Genomic DNA, 25,120 nt, shown 5'->3' with positions numbered 1-25,120 from the left:
TGACCTCGCGGAGTGCAGGGGGTGTCGGCGTGCAAGGCTGACGACTCCACAGACTCTCAACAAAATTCGGTTTATTCCCAACATCAAGGAGGCACAAACCACACGTTGGGCATTGGCTGCCGTGTAAAATACATTCACCATAGACGACACGGAGTGACCACCCCCCAACCTCCAAATACTAACGGCGTGGATGATGGTGACATCTGACGTTGACTTTGCGATGATGATTTATTTATATACAGTGTGACAATACTGAGAATAAGTGATGCTCTTGCAGATAATTCTGCTACTGCCGACGATGATGATAACGACAATGAGATGGTGGTGATGATCATGATAATGAGGATGATGAATACGGCGATGCTACTGCTGATGATAACGACGACGATGTCCGCTTCTCTAGGAGAGGACGTCTTCAATCCGCACGGTGGCAGCGCGACCACCGGGCATCGGCACGAGGAGGTCGTGACCAGGATCTTCAGCGGCAGCTGCACGCAGCACGCACACCACACACACCACACCACACCACGCACACCACACCACACCACACCACACACACACCACACACACCAAACCACATCACACACACCAAACCACACACACCAAACCACACACACCAAACCACACACACCACACCACACACACACCACACCACACACACACACCACACACCACACACCAACTCCACCACCACTCACCTCCAAAGCAACCACCACCACTACTCACCCTCAACTCCAACCATGACAAGTGGTGAGTGTATAAAGTGAACGGGATGGCTGAGTGAGTGGTATGGTGAGTGCGAGTAAGAGATTGCTTGTTGGCCGAGTGAGTGAGAGGGTTCGGAGAGTGAGCGCGAGTGAGATTGAGTGTGAGTGAGTGACTAAGTGAACAGGCCGGCTTGGTGAGTGAGTGTGCACGAGTGATCCGCGTACGTTCCCGATGTACGGGTGATCTGGATTGTTGAGCGAAGCGAGTCAGCTGCTTGGTGGGCGAGTGAAATGTGTCTCTGAATGAGTTGCCTTGAGTGAGCGAGTGACTTTGCTTCGACTAGATTCGTGAGTACGTAACAACTTAAGAGACATGGCTTTGCGAGTCCGAGTGATCTGGCAAGGTTAAGCGAGCGAGCGAGCGAGCGCGCGTGCGTGCGTGCGCGTGACCTCGGTGAGTAAGTGCACAACGTATAAGCGAGCTAGCTTGGTGAGCGAGTGAGCGATCGATCGATGAAGCGAGTGAGCCAACGATCCGTCTGTCTGTGCCCCGCGCGGGGCATGCGCTCGTCACCGCTCATCTCGACGCGGTAGCGCACGCGGTCGCGCGGGAGGACCAGCGCCGTGGCCAGGAAGCAGGCGGCGCCCAGCACGCACACCAAGGGACAGCAAAGCTGCGCCGTGAGCAGCGCCTCGAGCCGGCCCAGCCACGAGTCCGAGCGCTGCACCAAGTCCGCGATCTGCCGGCGGCAAACGCGAACGCAGGGATAATCGTCATCGACGTCGGCCGGAGCCGCGAATGGAGGTCGGGTCGCCGGATACGTAGCGCGGTGCGCCGTCCGCCGTCTGCTTGACACCACGTCCGCCCTTCCCGCCTACCCCACCAGGTGCGCCGTGCCGACAGCAACGGGTGCTCGCTAACGGCGCTTGCCCCGCGGTCTGGTCAAGGCCGCGAGGGAGATGTGCGTGGGTGTGTGTGGGTGTGGGTGTGTGTGGGTGGGTGTGTGTGGGTGGGTGTGTGTGGGTGTGTGTGGGTGGGTGTGTGTGGGTGTGTGCGCGCGTGTCGGTGACGTGCCTTGCCAATGAGGAACGGGCTGCCCGCATCACCCAGCAGATGGCACATCAGCATCTGTAGTGAGTTGGCGGTGGAGCGGCGAGTGGGGACAACCACGAACTACAAAGGGACGGCAACAGCAGTCATGAGCTGCAACAAATTCATAACAATAATAATCAGCAGCAGCAGCAGCTGCAACATTAACCACCAGCAGCAGCAACAACAATAATAACCAGCAGCAACAACATTAACCAGCAGCAACAACATTAATAACCAGCAGCAGCAACATTAACCAGCAGCCGCAACAACAACATTAACAATCAGCAGCAACAACAACATCAATCAGCAGCAACAACATTAATAATCAGCAGCAACAACATTAATAATCAGCAGCAGCAACATTAACCAGCAGCAGCAACAACAACATTAACAATCAGCAGCAACAACAACATCAATCAGCAGCAACAACATTAATAATCAGCAGCAACAACATTAATAATCAGCAGCAGCAACATTAACCAGCAGCAGCAACAACATTAATAATCAGCAGCAACAACACTAATAACCAGCAGAAACAACATTAATCAGCAGCAGCAACAACATTAATAATCAGCAGCAGCAACAACATTAACAATCAGCAGCAGCAACAACATTAATAATCAGGAACAACATTAATAATCAGCAGCAACAACATTAATAATCAGCAGCAGCAACAACATTAATAATCAGCAGCAGCAACATTAACCAGCATCAGCAACAACATTAATAATCAGCAGCAACAACATTAATAATCAGCAGCAACAACAATAATAATCAGCAGCAGCAATATTTATAATCAGCAGCAGCAACAACATTAATAATCAGCAGCAACAACATTAATAATCAGCAACAACACCATTAATAATCAGCAGCAACAACATTAATAATCAGCAGCAACAACAACAATAATCAGCAGCAACAACATAAATAATCAGCAGCAACAACATAAATAATCAGCAGCAACAACATTAATAATCAGCAGCAACAACATTAACCAGCAGCAATAATATTAATAATCAGCAGCAACAACATTAACAATCAGCAGCAACAACATTAACGAACAGCAGCAACAACATTAATAATCAGCAGCAGCAACATTAATAATCAGCAGCAGCAACAACATTAATAATCAGCAGCAGCAACAACATTAATAACCAGCAGCAGCAACAACATTAACAATCAGCAGCAACAACATTAACAATCAGCAGCAACAACATTAATAATCAGCAGCAACAACATTAATAATCAGCAGCAGCAACAACATTAATAATCAGCAGCAGCAACAACATTAATAACCAGCAGCAGCAACAACATTAACAATCAGCAGCAACAACATTAATAATCAGCAGCAGCAGCAACAACATTAACAATCAGCAGCAGCAACAACATTAATAATCAGCAGCAACAACATTAATAATCAGCAGCAACAACATTAATAATCAGCAGCAGAAGCAACATTAATAATCAGCAGCAACAACATTAATAATCAGCAGCAACAACATTAATAATCAGCAGCAACAACATTAATAATCAGCAGCAACAACATTAATAATCAGCAGCAACAACATTAACCAGCAGCAATAATATTAATGATCAGCAGCAACAACATTAACAATCAGCAGCAACAACATTAACCAACAGCAGCAACAACATTAATAATCAGCAGCAGCGACAAAATTAATCATCAGCAACAACATTAATAATCAGCAGCAACATTAATCATCAGCAGCAACAACATTAACAATCAGCAGCAACAACATTAACAATCAGCAGCAACAACATTAACAATCAGCAGCAACAACATTAATAATCAGCAGCAGCAACAACATTAATAATCAGCAGCAGCAACAACATTAATAATCAGCAGCAGCAACAACATTAATAATCAGCAGCAGCAGCAACAACATTAATAATCAGCAGCAGCAACAACATTAACAATCAGCAGCAGCAACAACATTAACAATCAGCAGCAACAACATTAATAATCAGCAGCAACAACATTCATAATCAGCAGCAACAACATTAATAATCAGCAGCAGAAGCAACATTCATAATCAGCAACAACATTAATAATCAGCAGCAACAACATTAATAATCAGCAGCAGAAGCAACATTAATAATCAGCAGCAACAACATTAATAATCAGCAACAACAACATTAATAATCAGCAGCAACAACATTAATAATCAGCAGCAACAACATTAATAATCAGCAGCAACAACATTAATAATGAGCACCAACAACATTAATAATCAGCAACAACAACATTAATAATCAGCAGCAACAACATTAATAATCAGCAGCAGCAACAACATTAATAATCAGCAGCAGCAACAACATTAATAATCAGCAGCAACAACATTAACAATCAGCAGCAACAACATTAACCAGCAGCAGCAACAACATTAATAATCAGCAGCGACAACATTAATAATCAGCAGCAACAACATTAATAATCAGAAACACCATTAATAATCAGAAACAACATTAATAATCAGCAGCAACAACATTAATAATCAGCAGCAACAACATTAATAATCAGCAGCAACAACATTAATAATCAGCAGCAACAACATTAACCAGCAGCAATAATATTAATGATCAGCAGCAACAACATTAACAATCAGCAGCAACAACATTAACCAACAGCAGCAAGAACATTAATAATCAGCAGCAGCGACAAAATTAATCATCAGCAACAACATTAATAATCAGCAGCAACATTAATCATCAGCAGCAACAACATTAACAATCAGCAGCAACAACATTAACAATCAGCAGCAACAACATTAACAATCAGCAGCAACAACATTAATAATTAGCAGCAGCAACAACATTAATAATCAGCAGCAGCAACAACATTAATAATCAGCAGCAGCAACAACATTAATAATCAGCAGCAGCAACAACATTAATAATCAGCAGCAGCAACAACATTAACAATCAGCAGCAGCAACAACATTAACAATCAGCAGCAACAACATTAATAATCAGCAGCAACAACATTCATAATCAGCAGCAACAACATTAATAATCAGCAGCAGAAGCAACATTCATAATCAGCAACAACAACATTAATAATCAGCAGCAACAACATTAATAATCAGCAGCAGAAGCAACATTAATAATCAGCAGCAACAACATTAATAATCAGCAACAACAACATTAATAATCAGCAGCAACAACATTAATCAGCAGCAGCAACATTAATCATCAGCAGCAACAACATTAATAATCAGCAGCAACAACATTAATAATGAGCACCAACAACATTAATAATCAGCAACAACAACATTAATAATCAGCAGCAACAACATTAATAATCAGCAGCAACAACATTAATAATCAGCAGCAGCAACAACATTAATAATCAGCAGCAACAACATTAATAATCAGCAGCAACAACATTAACAATCAGCAGCAACAACATTAACCAGCAGCAGCAACAACATTAATAATCAGCAGCGACAACATTAATAATCAGCAGCAACAACATTAATAATCAGAAACAACATTAATAATCAGAAACAACATTAATAATCAGCAGCAACAACATTAATAATCAGCAGCAGCAACATTAATAATCAGCAGCAGCAACAACATTAATAGTCAGCAGCAGCAACAACATTAATAATCAGCAACAACATTAATAATCAGAAACAACATTAATAATCAGCAGCAACAACATTAATAATCAGCAGCAGCAACATTAATAATCAGCAGCAGCAACAACATTAATAATCAGCAGCAGCAACAACATTAATAATCAGCCACAACATTAATAATCAGCCACAACATTAATAATCAGCAACAACATTAATAATCAGCAACAACATTAATAATCAGCAGCAACAACAACATTAATCTTCAGAAACAACATTAATAATCAGAAACAACATTAATAATCAGCAACAACATTAATAATCAGCAACAACATGAATAATAATAATCAGCATCAGCAGAAGCTGCAACAGCAGCACAATAATCAACCTCTGCAGCATCTCTGTCATCAACCTCAACGTCATCATCACCACCAGAACCAGATTCGCAACCGACATCATCATCATCTTTCGATTTAAAGCTTTCGTGACTGCAAGGATTCATCTTCTTTGGTTCTTTTGGTAAAGTCACGTAGAATGAGAATAAAATAATAAAATAACACAATAAAATTCTCACGACGTTTCGGCCACAACACAAGTGGCCTTCATCAGGTGAAGGGACCGGACTGTCCAGAGGACAGCGTTGGAGTGAAGACAGCCAAGCCCAGGTCGCATCCTTTAAGCTGTGTGGGAGGAAACAAAAAACGCCTTGACAAAGGAATTAGCATAAAATGATGTACTGGACCGGCACGGTGGGGGTGGGGGGGGGAAGGAGTTTACATAATGTTGGTGTGAAGGGAAATAAGTGGCTGTGAAAGTTTGGGATACCACTACTTGAAAAAATATACTGTACCATTGAAAATTAGCTTAATGTTTGGTTTGATTTAGAACATCTTTCCAATGAATGCTTAATGTGAAACCACCCTCTCGGTTGAAATTGTGTCTGTGTTTGTAAATCTGAATTGCCTCATCGACAAATCTCTGATAAAAAAAACCCGTGGGTTTGCAGAGAACCTTGGTATTGGAGAAAACTATATCGTGATCACCCACAGCGTTGTAACAGCTATGTAACAGCTATTAACAGTAACTGGGTATACACTACACTATATAATGAATACCATATAGTAAACCAATAAAAAACTAAAATATAAACTACCTCAATGTTATCAATAAACTCTATTTATTCTCCAATCAGCTAAGCTACCAACAATAAGTAGTTATATATCACAATGCTATATGGCGAAAAAATGGGTGGATTCTTACCCTCAACTTTAGCACCACGGATAGCTACGAGTCCCGTTCAGACGGACGAGGGCATCCATGGTCGGAACGGAGGAGGGGGAGAGAGACAGCTGCGAGGCGCTGTTATACTCCATGTTGTAAACCATACCATTAACCGTGGTGTGAGAGGTATTAAGAGTCAATGCCAGCGAAAGAGCTGCGGTCTGAAGGTCATCGTAAAATACAATTAATTAAGAACCGAAATGGTTTAAAACATCTTTCCAATGGTTACTAAGCCAGAATCCATCTTCTCGGTTGAAATTGTCTCTGTGCTTGTATATGTGAATTGCCTCATGAACGAATCTCTCATGGTAGCCGGTTGGTTTGCAAATAACCTCCGTCTTGGAGAAGTCAATGTCATGTGAGCCCACTGAATTATAACAGTGATCTGCCACGGCAGAGGAGTTCGTTCTACCGTGTTTCAAGTCTGCTTTATGTTCGCGGATGCGGTCAGAGATATGTCGTTTGGTTTCTCCAATGTAGCTACTACCACAGAGGCACTTTAGTTTGTAAACGCCCGGGTACTGTATGTCTGGAACAGCATCTTTTACAGATGGAACCAGATCACGGATTTTATGTACTGTGTTGAATCGGACCTGGATCTTGTGTTTATTCAGGATTTGGAGATCTTTTTAGTGACCCCTGCAATGTAGGGTAAGGTGATGGTTTTGAGTGGCTCCACAAGAGGATCCTTCTTCATGACTGGAGTGATGGCTTTGCGGATTGAGTAGTCGGAGTAACCATTAGCCCTGAGAGCCTGGTGTACGTGCTTGAGTTCACTGGTAATGTGTTCCTGGTCGGAAATGCATTGGGCTCGATGGTATAGAGTCTTGATGAGGGAGTTCTTCTGGGATGGATGGTGGTGGGAATCCGGTTTCAAGTAAGCATCTGTATGGGTAGCTTTCCTGTAGACAGAGTGGCTCATTGAACCATCATGTCTCCTTTTAATTAAGACATCCAAAAAGGGTAGTTTGCCATCTTTTTCGACCTCCATGGTAAATCTGATGGCTGGGTGTATGGAATTGATGTGGTCGCGGAATTGGTCTAGAGCAGGCTAGCCATGTGGCCAGATGACAAAAGTGTCATCCACGTACCTCTTCCATAAGGTCGGGCGTAGAGTGGCAGTCTGGATGGCGTCAGTTTCAAATTTTTTCATGAATATGTTGGCTACAACCGGAGATAGGGGGGAGCCCATTGGGGTGCCCTCAGTTTGTTTGGAGAAAGTTCCATTCCAGGTGAAGTATGTGTTGGTTAAGCAATGTCTCACCAGGGGGGGTACATCAGTATGCAGTCCTTGATGAACCAGGTCTTCAATGATAGGGATGGTGTCAGGTACCGGGACTTTGGGGAACAAGGACACCACATCAAAACTGACAAGCAGGTCCGTCTGGGGACAGGGAAATGCCTTTGATTGTCGATACCAGGTGAGTAGAATTTAGTACCGCAGAGGTGGTTTTTCCAGTGAAAGGTCGCAGTACATTAGCAAGAAAACGTGCCAGTTTATGGGTGGGGGAGTTGATAGTAGAGACGATGGGACGAAGGGGTGTATCTTCTTTGTGTATCTTTGGAAGGCCATATAATCTTGGTGGTCTGGCAGCAGAGGGTTTCAACGAGAACTGTTTGGTCTGATCAATTAATGCTGTTGAATCAGAAATGATTTTGTTCGTTTTGGTAACCAGGCTGTTGGTGGGATCTCTTTTTATTTTTGTATAGCTACCATCGTTGAGTAGTTCTTGAATTTTGTTGTTATATTCTGTTTTGTCCATGATGACAGTGGCATTGCCCTTGTCGGCTGAGAGGACGACAATATCATCTCTCTTTTTTAATTGAGATAGTTCAAAGCGTTCATCTTTGCTGATGTTGCTAGGTGGCAACTTAGCGTTTTTGAGGGTTGCAGCGATTTCAGATCTTGCTACGTCTGCAGAGATGTGACTCAAGCCCTTGAGTGCAACATCGACATGGGCAATGATAAAAATTTGAAACTGACGCCATCCAGACTGCCACTCTACGCCCAACCTTATGGAAGAGGTACGTGGATGACACTTTTGTCATCTGGCCACATGGCCAGCCTGCTCTAGACCAATTCCGCGACCACATCAATTCCATACACCCAGCCATCAGATTTACCATGGAGGTCGAAAAAGATGGCAAACTACCCTTTTTGGATGTCTTAATTAAAAGGAGACATGATGGTTCAATGAGCCACTCTGTCTACAGGAAAGCTACCCATATAGATGCTTACTTGAAACCGGATTCCCACCACCATCCATCCCAGAAGAACTCCCTCATCAAGACTCTATACCATAGAGCCCAATGCATTTCCGACCAGGAACACATTACCAGTGAACTCAAGCACGTACACCAGGCTCTCAGGGCTAATGGTTACTCCGACTACACAATCCGCAAAGCCATCACTCCAGTCATGAAGAAGGATCCTCTTGTGGAGCCACTCAAAACCATCACCTTACCCTACATTGCAGGGGTCACTAAAAAGATCTCCAAAATCCTGAATAAACACAAGATCCAGGTCCGATTCAACACAGTACATAAAATCCGTGATCTGGTTCCATCTGTAGAAGATGCTGTTCCAGACATACAGTACCCGGGCATTTACAAACTAAAGTGCCTCTGTGGTAGTAGCTACATTGGAGAAACCAAACGACATATCTCGGACCGCATCCGCGAACATAAAGCAGACTTGAAACACGGTAGAACGAACTCCTCTGCCGTGGCAGATCACTGTTATAATTCAGTGGGCTCACATGACATTGACTTCTCCAAGACGGAGGTTCTTTGCAAACCAACCAGCTACCATGAGAGATTCGTTCATTAGGCAATTCACATATACAAGCACAGAGACAATTTCAACCGAGAAGATAGATTCTGGCTTAGTAACCATTGGAAAGATGTTTTAAACCATTTCGGTTCTTAATTAATTGTATTTTACGATGACCTTCAGACCGCAGCTCTTTCGCTGGCATTGACTCTTAATACCTCTCACACCACGGTTAATGGTATGGTTTACAACATGGAGTATAACAGCGCCTCGCAGCTGTCTCTCTCCCCGTCCTCCGTTCCGACCATGGATGACCTCGTCTGTCTGAACGGGACTCATAGCAATCCGTGGTGCTAAAGTTGAGGGTAAGAATCCACCCATTTTTTCGCTATATAGCATTGTGATATATAACGATTTATTGTTGGTAGCTTAGCTGATTGGAGAACATATAGAGTTTATTGATAACATTGAGGTAGTTTATATTTTAGTTTTTTATTGGTTTACTATATGGTATTCATTATATAGTGTAGTGTATACCTAGTTACTGTTAATAGCTGTTACATAGCTGTTACAACGCTGTGGGTGATCACGATATAGTTTTCTCCAATACCAAGGTTCTCTGCAAACCCACGGGTTTTTTATCAGAGATTTGTCCACGAGGCAATTCAGATTTACAAACACAGACACAATTTCAACCGAGAGGATGGTTTCAAATTAAGTATTCATTGGAAAGATGTTCTAAATCAAACCAAACATTAAACAAATTTTCAATGGTACAGTATATTTTTTCAAGTAGTGGTATCCCAAACTTTCACAGCCACTTATTTCCCTTCACACCAACATTATGTAAACTCCTTCCCCCCCCCACCCCCAGCGTGCCGGTCCAGTACATAATTTTATACTAATTCCTTTGTCAAGGCGTTTTTTGCTCCCTCCCACACAGCTTAAAGGACGCGACCTGGGCTTGGCTGTCTCCACTCCAACACTGTCCTCTGGACAGTCCAGTCCCTTGACCTGATGAAGGCCACTTATGTTGTGGCCGAAACGTCGTGAGAATTTTATTGTGTTATTTTATTTTATCATTTTATTTTCATTCTACGTGACTTTACCGAAAGAACCAAAGAGGAGTCATCATCATCATCATTGTCATCATCGTCGTGGTCATCGCCTTGGTCATCATCGTAGTCATCGCCGTGGTCATCGTCGTGGTCACCATGGTCGTTATCGTCGTGGTCATCGCCTTGGTCATCATCGTAGTCATCGCCGTGGTCATCGTCGTGGTCATCATGGTCGTTATCGTCGTGGTCATCGCCTTGGTCATCATCGTAGTCATCGCCGTGGTCATCATGGTCGTGGTCATCATGGTCGTTATCGTCGTGGTCATCGCCGTGGTCATCATGGTCGTGGTCATCATGGTCGTTATCGTCGTAGTCATCGCCGTGGTCATCATGGTCGTTATCGTCGTAGTCATCGCCGTGGTCATCCTCGGACGCGGCGTGTATCGCGGGCATGCGCTGTGAGACGGCGGCGGTGCCGCCGACATCATCACCGTGCTCACCAGCAAAATGTCGGCAATGAGGGCCCAGTTCAAGAAGAGGAGCACCTCTCCGAGAAAGATGAACACCTGAAACGACGACGAGGTGGATGAGGGAGGGGGAGCAGAGGGCACAGACAGGCCGCCTCTCCCTGTGGCCCATCGCCAGCATTGGCACCTGATTAATAATAATTAATTAGTGTGACCGAATTCGTGAGCACAAATCAGATTTGAAGCACGGCAGAACGAATTCGTTGGCCGTAGCTGATCATTGTTTCAACACAGCGGGTTCTCATGAGATTGTTTTCTCCCATACCAAAGTACTCTGCAAACCTCCTGGTTATTACCAAAGATTTGTCCATGAAGCCATCCAGATATACAAACATAGACACAACTTCAACCGAGAGGATGGTTTTCAATTAAGCAACCACTGGAAAGATGTCATAAACCAAGTCAAAACTTTAGCAACCTTATAAGCACGCAGCATATTCTTTCCGAACTTTTCCATTTTTGTTTCAATTTTTCCATTGCCCCCGTGCAGTGACCCACTGCATCCCCCGCACCCTCAACATAACAAAAGACGGATTAACTTAGCTCCGCACTACATCAATGTGCCCTACTTGGCTCCTCCCCCCCCCCACCCCTTAATCTGTATTTAAGCTCGAGGCTCTCTGAGCCTCCCCACTTGATGCAGCGATCTTGCTGTGACTGTTCCACCTGAAGACGGAAGCTTGTGTTGCCTCCGAAACGTCGTGATTTAATTGTTTTCTTTTATTTTAATTCATTTTATTTTAATTCATTTTATTTTACCTACGTGACTTTTCCGAAAAAACCAAAGAGTAGTGTGAGGGCAGCCTCATTGGCATTTAGCTCCTGAACATATTGCCATACGCAATAAAGAATATTTGATGACAATTTATTTTAGGTTTTTTTTCTTGTTCCAATAGCTAGTTACCTAATGGCTGTACTTTAGATTTCGTCAGTGTGGTGGCCCAAGTCACTCTAGTAAATCAGACTCCTTGATATCTGCCCTCTTGAGTTCTCAGCTGATTAAACAAATCAATTTCAAACCGCAAAAGCCACGACGTGCTATATGGCAGTACAGCAAAAGTATTCTTGAATAAACCAGCCTGCTCACACCTCGTCCCCCCAAATTCACAAAAGTGATCATGGGGTGGAGCTCTTCCTCTGTCCCTCGCGGCAACATCGTCTTTGCTGGATTCCTGTTTGGTGGCATTCTCCCGTCATGGGCATCTGGCCATTCCACTGCAGGCTGCATTCCTCCATTCCTTCTCATCTTACGAAAGATGACCTCCCTCGACAAATCGTCGCCGCCGCGCCCACCCACCTCCTCCTCTCCCTCTCACCCACCCACCTGACCCCCACCACCACACGCCCCCCGCCCCCGCCCCCCCCAAGCTCACGTAGGTGGTGACGGGGGAGCTCTTGGCCAGCAGCAGGGCGGCGTAGAGGAAGGGCCCGGAGGCGAGGAGGCCCAGGCCACACACCAGGGGCTCGGCGCTCGGCTCGCACCGCCGCCAGCGCCGCGCGGCCTCGCTGCCCAGCGCCACGCCGGCCAGCCCGGCGCTGCACGTGAGCGCCCCAAACACCATGCTCACGCTGCCGGCGGGAGGTGAGAGAGGCGAGAGAGGGGTATGAGGGGTGAGAGCAAATGTTAGGTGCCCAGTATCATCACCACCAGGGCTTCATTTTGTACGACCAAATATGTTTTTCGCAGGTCGCTGGAAATTTATTTCACAGGTGTGAGATGGGGTGAGTGGGTGGTGAGTGAAGTTACAGGGGGTGAGAGGATCGAGTGAGATGGTGAGAGGGCGGTGGCAGGGTGATGAGAGGGATGAGGCAGGTGAGCATATGTGAGTCGAGCTTACTTGCTCACTGAATATTTTCCGGGTCGCTGGTAGGCAAGAATAGGTGTCACCTGACTAGCAGCCATAACGAGAGGTGTGCTGGATGTAGTGGGGCAAGTGAAACGGAACCCTGCATGCTGAATCCAGTATCACCACCGCATGTGGATGCTTCGTCTTGAGTGGTGACGATCATCATAATGATGATGATGGTGGTGGTGGCGGCGATGATGATGATGATGATGGTAACAAGACCCAGGGCTTTTTGTCATCCCATGGGAGAAATGACTTATGGGACCAGCTACCAAACACAGAGGACGATCCCGGGGAAAACCAGGACGGGGGGGGACAATCCGAGGCCGGAACGTAGCCGTGAGCCCGCGAGCGTCACCTGCTGAAGCCGGGGCAGGGCTGGTGCTCGCACGGCTGCAGGGAGCCGCGCACGACGCCCGCCAGCTCCAGGTAGAGCGGCGACCAGAGCGCGAGCGCCCCCGACACGAACGACACGCACGTGAAGCCCAGGCTCGACAGCACGAGGCTGCGGCTGAGAGCGCACAGAGTCGTCGACATCGTCATAGTCGTGGGGTCATCGCAATTATCACCGTAGTCTTCATTTCTAGCAGTCATTGTCGTCGTTGTCATGATCGTAGTCTTCACAGCCATCGCCATCATCATTGCCATCGTCATCGTTATTTATACCGCGCATCCCATGCATCACACCTCAAGGCGCCAGACAAAGGGAGAGTTTGAGGTGTCAGTAACGGCGGAGGCGGCAGAGGAGGACGGGGCGAGCCAGGGCACATGAGGCACGGGTGTGCTCTTGACACACAGGGTGGTGTTCTGACGCGGGTGTGTGGTGGGGGTGCAAGTGCGGCACAGCTGCTGCAGCGTCGCACTTGGAGCACAGCATGCGCACGTCCGTGAACCACGTGGTGCGGGGCCTGGCTGCCGGGCCGCCTCCCCCCGAGCTGTGCCGCTCCACCGCCCCCCGCTCCGGCTCCACCACCACGAGCACCACGAGCACGCAGGCCAGGAGCCCCAGCCCAGGGGTCACCTACCGGGGGTCACGGTCACCGTCCACACACACACAAACACCACAGTCAGGGGCCAGGGGGGTCACGGTTAAGGTACACCCTGGGGTCATGGATAAAATTGGAGGGTCATGGCCAAGGTATAACCCAGGTCATGGTTAAGATACAGGGGTCATGGCCAAAGGTCATGGATCACAGGGTTACGAGAGCCGTGAAAGTCAATGGTACATGACAAATACGGTTAATGAACAAATATATCCAGTGTTATCAATACTGCTGGATGAAGGCCTTCCCATGCCATGTCAGTACTGGGGGTTGTTTGACCATACTTCACCACGCTGGTCACAAGCACGGTTAAACAGCAATATGGATACACAGCAGTTAACGGTATTCTTAGCCCTTAACCTGGTTGTATTGTAGCCCTAATCCTAACCAAGACTGTGCTGTGTGCACGTGCCTCCTCACCCTGAGAGCATTTCTCCAGTCTCCCGTCACCTCGGCGATCTTTGACCCCACGATGTAGCCGAGGCCACTGGGAAGCGGCAGGATGGTGGTAGTGGTGGCGGTGGTGGAGGGGGGTGCAAGGGAGGGGCAAGAGGCAAGAGTAAATGTATCGCGAGTGCTTGCAATTACCATTAATTAGTCGCAGTTAACGATTTGCCCGTCCAACCACACGCACGCGCTCGTGCTCACACGCCCACCCACTAACTCACCCACCCGCTCGCTCGCCCACCCGCTCGCTCGCTCGCTCACCTGCCGATGGGGATGGCGCTGTAGTAGAGCGCGAGGACACGCGTGCGAGTCGAGCCCACGAAGAGGTCTCCCAGGATCGTCGCTGCCACGGTCGAGTAGCCGGCCTCACCCACCCCAACCAGGGCGCGCGACACCAGGAACCCTGTAAACTCCTGACAATCCCACGGGGGGGGCGGGGAGGGCAGGCCAGGGGAACCAGGGGAGGGAGCAGTGAGACCTGGAGCGAGGTGATACGTCTATAATTTTTAAATCCACAACCATGCAGGTCACGCGGCTAGATTGACAAAACGTCACCACCTGGTCAGTGCGCATTGATGAAGAGCAAGGAGCCTCGACGTGGGGGTTTTTGTACGGTACAACAATACAGTATGGCGTTGGGAAACCCTCAGCCAGCAGTGGAATGATACATGCACACTGCTTACTCAATGCTGGGGACTCTTTAACGGGTGACTGCCGGATGATGCATTGTCTGGAAACTCCTTTTAAGGGGGGGTGGGGTGAAGATATTTCAGGAGGGTGGAAGACAGACAGTGTCACCACTTGGCAGAGGTGGTGGCGGGGCGTGGGGGGGGTGGGACTTTCACGATGGCTTCCCTAGGGGAGCCAAATTCTCCATTATATTATTTTGTGTCCTTTCCAAGAATTGTATCCTGATGATGCTGTCAGCGTCTTGTGCCACGGCATAAGAGCAGGGCAACCCTTCCTGTCAAGAGAACGACCCGCGGAAGCGGACACCACAGAGCTACCCCTGAGATCACTTCCCGTGACGTTTGGTTCCGCACAGGAGGGGGCCTGGCTTTCTCAGGGGGTTCCGAGTGAATTGTGGGGAGGGACCCGCAGAAACACACGTTACGCGGTGAGAAGTAGGGGCAGCTGGGGTTGGTTTGGTGGGGGGGAGGAGGGGATGCTCACCTTTTCCCGGACGAAGGAGCCCCCCAGCGTGGTGCCGCTCCACACGAGGATGCTGGCGGCCATTATGAACTTGCGTGGGTAGCGGTCGCCCAGGAATCCGAAGAGCAGAGCAAGAATCATGTAGCTGCACAGGAACACTGCACACGCACGAACACACACACGCACACACACGGCGCACGCCAGGAGCAGGTGAGAACACGTGGACGGCAGCGGTTAGCGCCACACGTCAGCATCGCCATCATCACAGCATCATCGTTACCATCATCACGGGGCACCCGCCATCAAGCTACGAGGTTCGTTTATTGAACCAGGTGAGAACTCAGAGGACCAGGGCAGAGCCTCATTTGCGCGAGACAAAAGCACCACGTCCACCCCCTCACCACCACCGCACTCTCACCCACCCCCTCACCACCTTCGCAAATCCGGATAATCATGCGGTGAGTGGCTCACCAGCCGGTATAAGCCCGGACAGGCTGTTGTCGATGTTGAAGAAGGTCTGGATTTCAGCGAGCACTCCTGTGATGGCATGAGAGAGACGGGGGAGGGGACACCACAGACATTATCACCACCATCACCGGCATCATTTTCGCCATCATCACCGCCATCATCAACTTTACATGTATTAACATCACCATTATCAACACCATCGCAATCATCACCACTATAATTACCATCATCATAATCACCTTCATAATAAAGGTTTTTGGTTAGATCGCGTTATTCATAAGTGTCGTAACCCTCCACCACCCGACACGGCTAATCAGCAAAAAAAAGTGTCACCTTGACAAAAGACAATTAGTTCACTACTTTAGCCCACCGGTATGTTGAAGAGTGAATCCACAACATTTACAGTTTGAATACGACGTTTCGCTGGTAATTACATCCAGCATCATCGGGCAATTCGCCAGAATGGTAAAGCCCTCACCTGCTCCTGGTCTTAAATAGAGCAGCAGGGTGACGTCATCATTTAACTCATTCAGGTGCGAAAGCCTACGTGTTAAACTGATCATAATCACCACCAGCATCACCATTATCAACATCGTGACCATTACCACAACGACCATCGTCATCGCCACCACCATCACCACATGGGGCTCGCATTCATTAGTCAAAAGATGCAGGGTCTCATTAACATGTACAATCGATTAGGCCCTACCATGTAATCTGGCCAATTTGTCAAGATGTGGCCATGGGTCACAATCGGCCACTCGTCAAGATGTGTCCATGTGATCACCACTGCGCGAGTATCCGCAGTTGTGCCGCGTTGCTCTGCGATGCGCTTTCGGGTTGTACCGCGCGTCATTCCGTGCAATGCGGACATCACCCTTCTTCATGAAGTGGAGGGCGAAGGCAGAGTGAGACGCTTCTGTTCTTCTGGAACTACAACTCCCACCCAGTTCGACGTCAGGACAATCACCTATTGGTCCATGGGTCCGAAGACTCTTTTTTTTTTCCCCAGGAGGGTTCTGCTTTGGGATGATTAACAAACGCCAGCTATGAGAGGGAACCCATGCAGAACAGCGCGATAACAATTCAAATTCTACACAGAAAGGCGCCCGAGTCCAGGTTATTGTTGTTGTGAGGCACACGTGTTACCACTGTGCTAGCCTGCCACCCAAGTGGGGCGCGAGACGTCGGACATCATGCCGAACACCATGCGGTATCACCCGAGAACATCTCGTGAATGTTTGTGTCCCCGTCACCGCTGGTGATGGCGGCGATCATGGCAGGCGATGTATAGGAACATTCTGCACGAGTAACATCAACCGGGCCCAGTGCCGTAAGAGTCCACACGACGGCGAGGCCTTGGCTCGCATCCCCGCATCTCCACGACAAAAGAGGGGGTCGAGCGTCGCGTTGCCATGCAACTTTCAACCCCACGCCTCCAATTAAAAAGAGACTTCTGGTCTCTATGGACTAACTTAGGAACTCATATATCACAGTAAGGGAGGGTCTTTGCCTACAAATCTATAAACATCTAGCAGTATAGGTTTAAGTGCACCTTACTCTGCCGACGAGCCGATGAATGTCCAAACCCGTGCAGAATTTTGCTTCCATTGAGCCAATACTACCCAAAAGGAGTGTGTGTGGCCGAAGGGTCGTGTCAAAATACTGTTATCTCGCATGTGGAGACGCACAAATACGGGAAGGAGGCGTATTGTTGGCTTACACGTGTTTAAGGCCACCGTGTAGGAACACTAATTAATGGAGGCGGCCAAACATCAAACATCACAATATAGGATCGCAGAGCTTGGGAAATTGTCGATAGCGCCGATTGCGGCCGTCTTCCCGCTCGCCACTTGTTACCCTCCGCACCCCCACGTGCGAAAACTGCGTGTTACAGATTCTAATGGATTACACGATACAAATACACAACATTGTTATCCATGACCACACATAATACAAACAAAGACGAATATCCCCCATATAGCCTTAACAGACTGTTAGTGCAAGTGCTGTTAGCGAGCACCTTTGAATGGTAGCACGGCACGCGAGGGGGTGGGTGACCAGCACCACGCCCGGCCGCCTTTGTCTTCCCAGTGGCGATGTTTACACACCGCACCAGGTACTCATTTGAGGCTGAGGCGACCCAGGACCAGCTCAGATATTCGTCACTGGCGTTGGCCGTGAGCGGGAATCGAACTCGAGTCAGCCGGTTTCGTAGGGCAGTGCCCTAACCGCTGCACCACCGCTCCCCACAAAATACGCACACAGAGACAAACACGGACAACCACCCCTATCGAAGTCAATCTTGGTATCTTGCAAAATGCACTGCCGGCCTCAACCTGTTGCGCTTACCTGCGTGCAGTCTAAATGTCATATATACTGTACCTCCCCATATATAGACGAAGCTTCACGACACCGCACCGACCAGGGCGGTGAAGTATGGTCAAATAATCGCTCCACGATCCGCAACACGGCTTCGGGAGGCCGTCATCCAGCAGTGGATTCGGCAAATCGGTCGTAAGGCTGCAGACATAGCCGCTAAATGTGTGGTAACAGTCCTGAAAGTTGCTGCTGGTCATTGTTTTGGCCACGCCACAACCCATCTCGACCCCTTATTATTGTCATCTACACGGTGTTGTGGTGGCGGTGGTGAGTGTGACGATGTGCAATGGGATCACTGTGTAACACACACACAGGGTGGCACAATGTACATAGGACCATGAGGAACGTGCGAACTTTTGTACCCTCGCTACAGTCGGTGCCTTACGCCGATGGACTCTACTAAAAAAACACAATGATATTCTGCTACTGGCAAAGGAGTTTCCAATGGTGTCTTATGGTTGATATCGTTGGCCTTGCATCACACTGGGATTTTTGCACACAGCGTTGTAATACGGTGTGTGGGGGGGGGGGGTTTCTGGAACATTTGCTGGTTTATCCCAGGATGTTTCTGTTGCGCCTCGTCGCTTTAAGATGTTTCTCTGTTCATATTGTGTTTGTTGCGGCTGCACCCGACTCAAGAGCCGCATGGCTCACAAGGCTCTACCTAATGAATGAAACTTGAACTACCACCACCACTACCACAAACCCGCCGCCTTGCGGTGATTCAAAACAAAACCTCGCAGTGAGACGTGAAATCGTGCCGTGTTGTCGAGTACCTAAAGTGGCGTCCCGAGTGACTACAGGCGTGTCCGTGAGCTTCGGTGCCACGTCTCACCGGACACGGTGAACCTGTCCATGTAGTTGAGGAGGTTGATGAAGAAGAGGACCCCCACGGTGGCCCACGCGCGGGTCCCAGGGGAGTTCCCCCGCGGTTCGGTGAAGTCCACGGGGTCCTCCGTGTACCCCAGGGACCCCGAGTCCCCTGGGTCAAGGTCGGTCGCGGTGGCGCTTTGCAAGCGGCAGAGCGCACGGCCAAACCCGCCGCCGCCGCGTCCATCTCCCCCCGCGCCTCCTCCATTGCCACCTCCCGGGGGCCCGCGCTCGTCCTGATCGAGGAGGACCGCCTCGTCGTCACACTCGGGGTCCCAATCGTCGCCCTCGTTGGCGAGGAGCGGTGAGGGAGAGGCGGGCGACGTTGGTGAGGCGATGCCCCGTGCTGACATCGCGTCCTCACCACCACCGCCTCTCACTGAGGAGGCACGCGGTGAGTGAGGCGAGGGGTGAGGTCGCGACCCCACAGCATCTCCTCTCGGGCCGGGACGGGGAGGAGGAGGAAGTGGTGGTGGTGGTTGTGGTTGTGCCACGCGTGGGTGGGTGAGAGAGAGAGGGACAGCGAGTGAATGTAAGGGTGAGTGTTTGGGTGAGTGTGGGTGAGTGAGTGTTTGCGTGAGCTCGAGAGAGGAGGGTGAGTGTGAATCGGTGAATGGTAAAGTGCGTGAGTTGTCTTTGTCAATAACGGTGCAGTGGGTGACGGGTGTGTGGGTGAAGGAATTTGTATTTTGAGTGCAAGAAGTTCGTAATGGACGAGATAAGAAGTCTAAATAAATGTGCGCACGGAGAAGCGGAGTGGGCGGGAACGAGGCTCGGGGCAGGTGTGGACGGTGAGTTCGAACATGTGCGGGGGTGGGCGGGGCCTGTGCGGGAGTGGGCGGGGCCATGTGTGGGAGGGGGCGCGGTCGAGTGCAGGAAGGGGCGGGTCGAGTGCCAGAGTTGGCGGGGCCGTGTGTAGGGGTGGGCGGGGGCCAGTGCTGGAGTGGGCGGGAGCCAAGTGCAGGAGTGGTCGGGGTCATGGCTGGGAATGGGCGTGGTCATATCTGGGAACGGGTGGGGTCAAATACATGAGTGGGCAGGGCCATGTGTGGAAGTGGGCGAGGCCATGTGTAAGGGTGGGCGGGGCCACGTGCAGGAGTGGGCGGGGCCGCATGTAGCAGTTGGGCGGGGTCGTATGTAGGAGTGGGCGGGGCCAGTGCTGGAGTGGGGTATGAGTCAAGTACAGGAGTGGGCGGGGTCATGTCTGGGAATGGGCGGGTTTAAGTACAGGAGTTGGCAGGGCCATTTGTAGTGGTGGGCGGGGCCATGTGTATGAGTGTGCCGCGTCATTAGCAGGAGTGGGCGGGGCCATGGGCAGAAATGGGCAGGGCCGCGTGCGGGAATGGGCGGGGGCCGCATGTAGGAGTGGGCGGGGCCATCTGCGAGAGTGGGCGGGGCCGTGTGTATGAGTGGGCGGATCATGTGCGGGGAGTGGGCGGAGCCTTGTGTAGGAGTGGGTGGGGCCTTGTGTAGGAGTGGGCGGGATATAGTCTGTTTGGGGGGGGCGTCACCGTCACATCACCGTCACTTTGTGGCGAACAGCGGGGTTATTGGTATTTGTGGAGGTGAGTAGATGGGGTGGTGGGAGGTGTAGTCTGTTTAGCAGGTGGTGAGGTTCACAAGGCAGGTGCAGGTGGTGAGGTTCACAAGGCAGGTGGTGAGGTTCACAAGGCACGTGATGAGGTTTACAAGGCAGGTGGTGAGGTTCACAAGGCAGGTGGTGAGGTTCACAAGGCACGTGGTGAGGTTCACAAGGCAGGTGGTGAGGTTCACAAGGCAGGTGGTGAGGTTCACAAGGCACGTGGTGAGGTTCACAAGGCAGGTGGTGAGGTTCACAAGGCACGTGGTGAGGTTCACAAGGCACGTGGTGAGGTTCACAAGGCAGGTGGTGAGGTTCACAAGGCAGGTGGTGAGGTTCACAAGGCAGGTGGTGAGGTTCACAAGGCACGTGGTGAGGTTCACAAGGCAGGTGGTGAGGTTCACAAGGCAGGTGGTGAGGTTCACAAGGCACGTGGTGAGGTTCACAAGGCACGTGGTGAGGTTCACAAGGCAGGTGGTGAGGTTCACAAGGCACGTGGTGAGGTTCACAAGGCAGGTGGTGAGGTTCACAAGGCAGGTGGTGAGGTTCACAAGGCACGTGATGAGGTTTACAAGGCAGGTGGTGAGGTTCACAAGGCAGGTGGTGAGGTTCACAAGGCAGGTGGTGAGGTTCACAAGGCACGTGGTGAGGTTCACAAGGCACGTGGTGAGGTTTACAAGGCACGTGGTGAGGTTCACAAGGCAGGTGGTGAGGTTCACAAGGCAGGTGGTGAGGTTCACAAGGCACGTGGTGAGGTTCACAGGGCACGTGGTGAGGTTCACAAGGCAGGTGGTGAGGTTCACAAGGCACGTGGTGAGGTTCACAAGGCAGGTGGTGAGGTTCACAAGGCAGGTGGTGAGGTCTGTGTGGGAGGTGCAGGTGGTGAGGTGTGCGTGTGGGGAGCGATAGTGTAGCGGTTAGCGCGCTGCGCTATGAACTTGGCGACCTGGGTTCGATTCCCGCTCACGGCCAACACCAGTGACGATTATCTGAACCGGTCCCAGGCCTCCCCTAGGTCGACTCAGCCTCAAATGAGTACCTGGTGCGGTGTGTAAACATCGCCACTAGGGAGACAAAGGCGGTCGGGCGTGGTGCTGGCCACCCACCCCCTCGTGTACTGTTCCGGCCTTCATAGGTGCTCGCTAACAGCACTTGCCCCTACAGTCTGTTAAGGCTATATGGGGGATCTTTGTTTTATCTTTGTTTGTGGCATGTGAAGGAGGCGAGCTCTTTGTGGGAAGGCGTCCGTGCCGAGTGGAGACCTCGCGAGTCGCCCACCCTTAAACCGCGACCCTTGCCACTCACCTGTGCACCTGCTGAAAGCCGAGTCAACATGCGGGGGTCTTGTCGAACACATCCTGGTTAACCATTAATCTCCCCGGCGTTTGAGCTAAAAGAGTAAATTATCTGCACGGACCCAAACTCATTGGTCAACGCTGCACAACTTATAATTATTATTATAGTTGCAGAACTTCGCGGATTTATCCCAGGACCTCTCACGGCCTGCTGCCTATAAGACAAAGGACCCGTGCCTTCCACACCTCGTAAGGGGTCGTCCATAAATGACGTCACGCGATTTTGGACGATTTTTGACCCCCCCACAGTCGTCACACGGCGTCACAAAAAGTCAGACCCCCCCCCTCAAATATGACGTCGCAAAGCTCTGCCCCCCCCCAAAAAAAACATGCTTCAAATCGCTTTAAACTATTATCATTGTAGTGCGTATTTAATGTGGCGCTGTACTTTGATGTTGTAGGAGAAAGAATTTATTAAAAAGTCTATTTAATTAAGTAGAACGTGTTGTCTATATTTATTTAAAGTTGCGCATTTTTATGTGACGTCACATTTCTCAACCCCCCCCCCCCTCGTCACACATCGTCACAAATGTCTGACACCCCCCACCCAGGTGCGTGACGTCATTTATGGACGGCCCCCTATAAGTCAAAGGCCACGTGCCTTTCACACCTCGTAACACAGACCACTGGTTTTGACGGGGCCTATCTCTGCTCATGAAACCCAGTAGATCGAAATCGGCCCATAGTTTTGACTCGTGACAATGGTGATGACGAAGTTTCGCAGCCCTTTGCCAATCCACTGCTGTATGAAGTCCTCCCCCACGCCGCGTGGGTCGTGGGAAGTTGATTGACCACACTTCACCACGTTGGTCACGTAGCGCGAGTTCGCGGACAGAGTGAATGTTGGTGGTAATCACCTTCACTGCGCGCCCATGAGATGTTGTCCACGACCCGGTCTGCTCTGACGAATAGGTCTCCGTCGCTTGACATTATTAAAACAATGAAGGCAAATCTACCGTGTTCCTTTACCAACCCGGGCTGACCAGCGCGGTGAAGTATGGTCAAAGAAGCCTCACGATCGACGCCGCACCCGGTGGGGAAGCCCTCATCCAGCAGTGGATCGACACGTCTGTAAATTAATGGGACGGTCTTTTAAATGCCATCAGAAGAGAGGATGTAACGAATCACGATTGGGGTGATGCGAGTCCATGTCAAGAATCGAATATTTTTATTTTAAAAAATCATTGCTGAATACTGCACAGCGAAATCTCGTGGCTGCAGAGGACCACGCGAACCCACGACGCATCCCGTAGTGTATTGCGTATATACAAATCGACGTACAAAAACCACTTGGATATTTATCCAAATGATTCCATTCACGCGTGTTGTCGTCTTAATGGGATCTATATTATTCGAATCGATGGTGACTGCAGCCCACCCCCGCCGTTATCCGGATTATAAGACGCTCCGGCAAGCATGACGCACCCCCAAACGTGTGCCCGGTGTCAATAAACTTAAACAAACCCGTTCAACACGTAAGCTTTTCGAAACCAAAATCATCCATAAGAAGATTGGTTTTTTTTGTTATATCGCGTAAATAACCCCCAAACCTCTATTATTTACGCGATCTAACCCAAAAAAAACTCCATTAAAAAACCTCTTTGCCGTACACACGCAAAACCACCCGATTATAAGGCGCACACCCACCATCACCTCGTCGTAAATTAATCCGGAGAACACGCCGGAGTTGACTGCAGTCTCTTTATCAGCGCCGCCGCGTGCTTCCTGCGGTCAGCAACCTCGGCCGGGTTGCAACGTCGGTTCTCGTTTCTATAGACGCGCGCTTTCCCCAACCGCGGTTGCGTTATCGGCCGCGTGCTGGACGGCGTCCCTCCCCCAAGCAAGTCTCCATCTTCCCAGTCAGTGTCCGCGTTTAAATGACCCCCATCTGTAAGCGGCGCCGACCCAATAATCACACGGAGAACGTTTGCACAACGTTGGTTGTCACGTTCCCACTGGGTATACCGGTCACGTGGGTTCGTGGTGGAATGCTAGTTAAAATTCTAGTTTGGGTTCTAATCGGTCGTTCATTCACCAGTACCACTTTGTAGGAAAGCCAACAGAGGTTGGTCTCTGGCAAACCCATTCCCACGATAACGACGTGGGAGTTTCACCACTGGCTCTGCGGGGCTGTAAACAGGAGATGAACACCCCACCTCAATGCTCGTTTCAGCAGGAACTCACTTTGACATGAGCACCTCCACACCAGCTGATCGATTTACCAAGCCGCATTACAGTACATCTATCGTCTATTCAGATACAAGTTGGGGGTCAAGCCGCATCCATCAGTTTGGCCACTGTGCAAGAATGGCAGACACTCCTCTGAACCCCGTGCTCTACTTTGATCTATCCAGGCCCAGAGTGGACTTCGACTGTCTCCATCGCGGCACCATCAAGTGGGACTTGTGGGTTTCGTCAGATCTGTCGCGAGACCGGCCTAGCTCCAGGTGAAACATGGACATTGGTTGTTGAAACGGGTAATTCGTCACGATTCTGATGTTGGGGTTGTTACGCGCTCACTCCACGTGCCTGATGATTGCTGTGTCCCAAGTGACCAACGTACCATATGATGTAGAGCTAATCTAAAATATATACAGCATCTTATAGTACGGCCCACGTGGGCATAGGACTGACCGAAAAAGGATAGTCTCCTAACCGCCAATTCTAAACATGTTGGGGCTGTGTGTGTATATGCATGTCCAAATTGACCGAGTGTCAAAATAAAAAAAAGCTTATGCAAAAGTCTCACAACGTAGTGTTGATTCACATTAGTAATTATTTAATATACTAAAGCACGTCCTATTGTCGAGAGCTTCTTGAGATGTGGTTGCATTGAGACGCTTTACGAGACACCGTCTTTTGTGGCCAGGCGACCAGCCAGTGTGGGTGTGACCACGGCAAAGCACAAATCCTCATCCCATCACGTGGTGCGAGTG

General features: G+C 49.4%; 1 protein-coding gene across 1 annotated transcript; it reads right to left on the bottom strand.

Annotated features, from left to right (window-relative positions):
* Positions 1–54: 54 nt before the first annotated feature.
* LOC116950072 (protein spinster homolog 1-like) lies at positions 55–20,075 on the bottom strand. Its single transcript, XM_032967492.2, has 12 exons — positions 19,216–20,075; positions 16,002–16,067; positions 15,552–15,688; positions 14,640–14,791; positions 14,352–14,418; positions 13,752–13,909; positions 13,247–13,399; positions 12,415–12,610; positions 11,015–11,080; positions 1,783–1,881; positions 1,282–1,447; positions 55–488 (listed from the first exon to the last, which is right to left on the bottom strand). Exons 1-12 carry the CDS (start codon positions 19,601–19,603, stop codon positions 400–402), a joined length of 1,737 nt encoding a protein of 578 aa, XP_032823383.2. The 5' UTR covers positions 19,604–20,075; the 3' UTR covers positions 55–399.
* Between the last annotated feature and the right edge of the window lie 5,045 nt (positions 20,076–25,120).

The sequence above is a fragment of the Petromyzon marinus genome, chromosome 38 (genome assembly GCF_048934315.1).
Source record: "Petromyzon marinus isolate PM22_M1 ecotype Great Lakes invasive population chromosome 38, UKy_Petmar_22M1.pri1.0, whole genome shotgun sequence".
Lineage (NCBI taxonomy): Eukaryota > Metazoa > Chordata > Hyperoartia > Petromyzontiformes > Petromyzontidae > Petromyzon > Petromyzon marinus.
The sequence above is the reverse complement of the archived record's forward strand: the minus strand, read 5'-3'. Positions and strand labels throughout refer to the sequence as shown.

Bases quoted from the DNA above. Each gene is read 5' to 3' on its own strand.
- LOC116950072 (XM_032967492.2), bottom strand. From the start codon at position 19,603: ATGTCAGCACGGGGCATCGCCTCACCAACGTCGCCCGCCTCTCCCTCA. The intron at 14,792-15,551 runs GTGAGCATCCCC...TGGGATTGTCAG, and splicing joins GCTCCTTCGTCCGGGAAAAG to GAGTTTACAGGGTTCCTGGT. The intron at 1,882-11,014 runs GTGAGCACGGTG...GTCCCTTTGTAG, and splicing joins TCATTGCCGACATTTTGCTG to TTCGTGGTTGTCCCCACTCG.